This window comes from Trachymyrmex cornetzi, unplaced genomic scaffold, assembly GCF_001594075.2.
Source record: "Trachymyrmex cornetzi isolate Tcor2-1 unplaced genomic scaffold, Tcor1.1 scaffold344, whole genome shotgun sequence".
Taxonomy (NCBI): Eukaryota; Metazoa; Arthropoda; class Insecta; order Hymenoptera; family Formicidae; genus Trachymyrmex; species Trachymyrmex cornetzi.
In genome coordinates this window covers 44,877-48,867 of record NW_017298153.1, presented here as the reverse complement: position 1 = coordinate 48,867, position 3,991 = coordinate 44,877, and the positions used below count along the sequence as shown (strand labels likewise).

At 40.3% G+C, this 3,991-nt stretch overlaps 1 protein-coding gene across 1 annotated transcript in view; it reads left to right on the top strand.

Annotated features, from left to right (window-relative positions):
- LOC108763170 (uncharacterized) overlaps nucleotides 1–3,626 on the top strand; it is an 11,439-nt gene extending 7,813 nt beyond the window's left edge. The window contains exons 2-5 of the mRNA XM_018510548.1: nucleotides 92–1,617; nucleotides 1,735–2,582; nucleotides 2,701–2,933; nucleotides 3,207–3,626. Coding sequence (XP_018366050.1) covers nucleotides 92–1,617; nucleotides 1,735–2,582; nucleotides 2,701–2,933; nucleotides 3,207–3,626 — 3,027 coding nt within the window. The remainder of the gene's footprint in view (nucleotides 1–91; nucleotides 1,618–1,734; nucleotides 2,583–2,700; nucleotides 2,934–3,206) is intronic.
- The last annotated feature ends 365 nt before the right edge of the window (nucleotides 3,627–3,991 follow it).

The window sequence follows — 3,991 nt, the reverse complement described above, 5'->3', positions numbered from 1 at the left end:
GCTTGCAAGGAGAGAGAACGAGATACTAAGACAGACCCCTCGTTCAGAAACATCTGGAAACGTCGTTAGGACGTCGAATATCACGTTAAAGTCGATCGGTGATTATTTGGCCGAGTTTCACGGAACGGAAGATACTTTCCTAGTATGGGAAAGAGAGGTTAGGAAGCTGCGAGTTACGTATGATCTCGATGACAACTCAACGAAGCTGCTGATCGGCGCCAAAGTAAAGGGTAAAGCGGCAATTTGGTTACATTCTAAAGCAGAATTCATCGAGTTGGATGCCGAAAGCCTACTTGATGAAATGAGAAAGATGTTTGAACATCGGCCTGGCAGATTTGCACTAAGACGTAAATTCGAAGAGAGAAAGTGGAAAGTCGACGAAGCATACCGTGAATATCACCATGATAAGATCGTCCTTGGAAATCGACTGTCCCTTGAGGAAGAAGAACTTGTTGAATACGTCATAGAGGGTATTCCGAATATGCGACTGCGGGATCACGCACGAATGCAGCGATTCAAGTCACTCAACTTACTACTCGAAGCTTTCGAAAACATTACATTGCAAACTGATGGTAAGAAGAATATCCTTTCCTCTACGAAATCGAAGCTTGGAACTGATCGCAAGGAAACCTCGGACCGACAAAGTGCATCGGCAAAATGCTATAACTGCAATCAGGAAGGGCACCTTTCTGCTTCATGCCCTAAGCCAAAACGAGAAAAAGGTTCTTGCTTTAATTGCGGGAAGATGGATCACCGACTTAAGAACTGTCCGACGAAAAAAGAATCGAAGCAAAGAAGCAAAGAAGATAACAGTGCGAGTGGCGCGAGTAACACAATGGCACTCGTGGAAAAGTCTGCGGTAGAACATCATAGGAAACCACTAACCAACCCCACCAGGGAGTATTGCGTGTTATTTACTAGAAGCTCCGAAAGTGAATATTACTTATTGTTAGAAGCATTAGTAGATTCCGGTTGCGCAATAAACATTATGAGCGAAAACGCATACTTAAATTATTTTAACGATGAAAAGCTAACTCAAAATGAATCCGTTGCTAATTATGGAGGCATAAATAAATCACCTTTATGTATTATAGGGACAATTACGGCCAAAATCCGATTACATTTGCTGCCTGATCATATCCTTTCTATAGAATTTGCTATCGTTCCGGATTCAACTACGACATATGACGCTTTGTTAGGTCGTGAATTTATACGCATGCCCGGCATATCAGTTACATTAGATAAATCTTTGCGTATAGCACACAATTATATTATGGAAGATATATTAAATATTGAAGCTATTGAGCAAGCGAGTCCGTTGAGCGCTGTTTCTGATAATTTAGATGTATCATTGCCCCATGACGTTAAAGAGAGATTGCTAAGTTTACTAAACACTCACCTCTGTTCTACAGGAAAAATCGAGGAACTCCCTTATAAGTTTGAGATACAGTTAACTGACGAGAATAAGTCATTTTATTTTACACCTAGACGTCTTTCATGGCACGAGCGAGAGGAAGTGAGGAATATCATCAATGGATTGCTGCAGAGGGAAATCATAAGACCCAGTAACTCTAATTTCTGTAGTCCGATCGTGCTCGTCAAAAAAAAGGATGGAAGGTACCGAATGTGCATTGACTATAGAGCTCTTAACAAAATTACGGTTAAAAATAGATATCCTCTTCCGTTGATGGAAGATTTAATTGACCAACTAGCCGATAAGTAGTACTTTACAAGTCTTGACTTAAAAGATGGATTCCATCATATTCAAGTAGATGAAAGTTCGGTGAAGTTCACTTCATTTGTTACGCCAGACGGCCAGTACGAATACTTGAGACTACCTTTCGATTTGGCCAATGCCCCTGCTGCATTCCAGCGGTGTATTAATATGGTACTTAAGCCATTATTAGATGCAAGGAAAATACAGATATACCTTGACGATATTATGATTGCGACAGCTACGATTGAAGAAAATGTAACAATCTTCGAAGAAGTTTTGCATTTGCTAACTCGGTACAATTTGGAATTGAATTTCAGTAAATGCCGATTTTTAAAACGCGAAATAGAGTATCTTGGTTACAATATCTCTAAGAACGGTATTACGCTGAACGAGTCGAAAGTAAAGGCTATCCAGAAGTTTCCGCATCCTAAAACCGTAGGACAATTGCAAGGCTTCTTAGGTTTAACTAGCTATTTTCGTAAATTCATCGTAAATTACGCACGAATTGCGAAACCTTTGCATGATCTCACTAGGAAGAATGTACCTTTTATATTTGGCGAGAGCGAGTTACATGCGTTTGAAACGTTACGAGAAAAGTTGTCTAATCATCCCGTGCTAGCTTTGAATAATCCTAGAGCGTATACTGAATTGCATACCGATGCCAGCTCTCATGGTTATGGTGCTGTGTTACTACAACGCCAACAAGACGGTCACATGCACCCTATTATGTATTATAGTCGACGAACTACGGCCACCGAAAGTCGTTATCATAGCTATGAGCTTGAAACGCTGGCCATCGTTTACGCCCTTGAAAGATTTCGAGTCTATCTTCAGGGAATATCCTTCGTAGTGATAACCGAGTGCAGTACAATTAGCTTTGCGGAAAAAAGACATAAATCCGCGCATTAGTAGATGGTGCATGATGTTACAAAATTATAACTACACGATCGAACACCGTACATGTGATCACATGCGACATGTAGATGCGTTAAGTCGTAACATTTTAGTAATAGAGCCGCTTTCATTTGATGAAGTATTAGTGTATAGGCAAATACAAGACCCTGTTATTAGAAAGATTCAAAAGGAATTGGAGATTAGCGAATGTAGTAGATTTGAGCTGCGCAATGGAATTGTGTTTAGGAAGCACGATAATGAGATTCTATTCTATGTCCCTGATGCAATGACTCAGGAAGTAATACGCACATGTCACGACGAGGTAGGCCACGTCGGGCCGGAAAAAAACGATTGACCTAATTAGGAAGACTTACTGGTTTCCCAAAATGCGTGCCCGTGTAAAAGAGTATATCTTGAATTGCATTAGGTGTTTAGTATACTCCGTGCCCACGGGTAAGACCGAAGGCAAACTTCACATATACGATAAAGGTACTAGACCATTTGAAACGCTACATATTGATCATTATGGTCCCCTCGAAAAAATGGGACACGGGTATAAACACATCTTTATCGTAATTGTGATGCCTTTACAAAGTACGTGGTAATATACCCAGTAAAATCAACGGCAACAAAAGAGGTAATCGCCTGTCTGAAAGAATATTTCCGTCATTTTGGAGTGTGTAAGCGAATTGTTTCTGATCGCGGTAGTTCTTTAGTCTCCGACGAATTTGTCAACTATTTGAAGCCGTTAAATGTTCAACATGTTAAAGTAGCAACCGCTTGCCCTCAGAGTAATGGACAAGTAGAACGAGTTAATCGTTTCCTGCGTTCTATCCTTTCAAAACTATCATCAGAGGGAAAATGGACTGATTTCGTGGCTAAGAGCCAGTTCTCGTTAAATAATACGCTGCATAAGACAATAGGCACAACACCTAGTCTATTATGTTTGATAGCGATCAATACGGTTTCGCAGATGATAACCTTAGAGAGTACTTTCATACTATTCAAGACTTAGACAAAGACCGAAGCGAGCTTCGAGGAAAAGCTATTGTAAAAACGCGTGCGTTACAAGATTATAACAAGCAGGTATATGATGCGAAGCATAAGAAACCCACAGTGTATAATGTCGGCGATCATGTAATGATTAAGAATGTTATAACGACTCCCGGCGTTAATCAAAAACTAGCTCCTAAGTATAAAAAAGTATAAAATAAAGGGCCTTACATTGTAAATTCAGTCCTGGACCATGATAGGTACGTAATTAAAGATATAGAAGGGTTTCAAATAACCCAGCGACCTTTCACCGGCGTATTTGGACCAGAGCGTTTGAAGCTTTGTCAGAAACGAATAGAAGACCCCGAAGAAAGTGGACATAGTTCG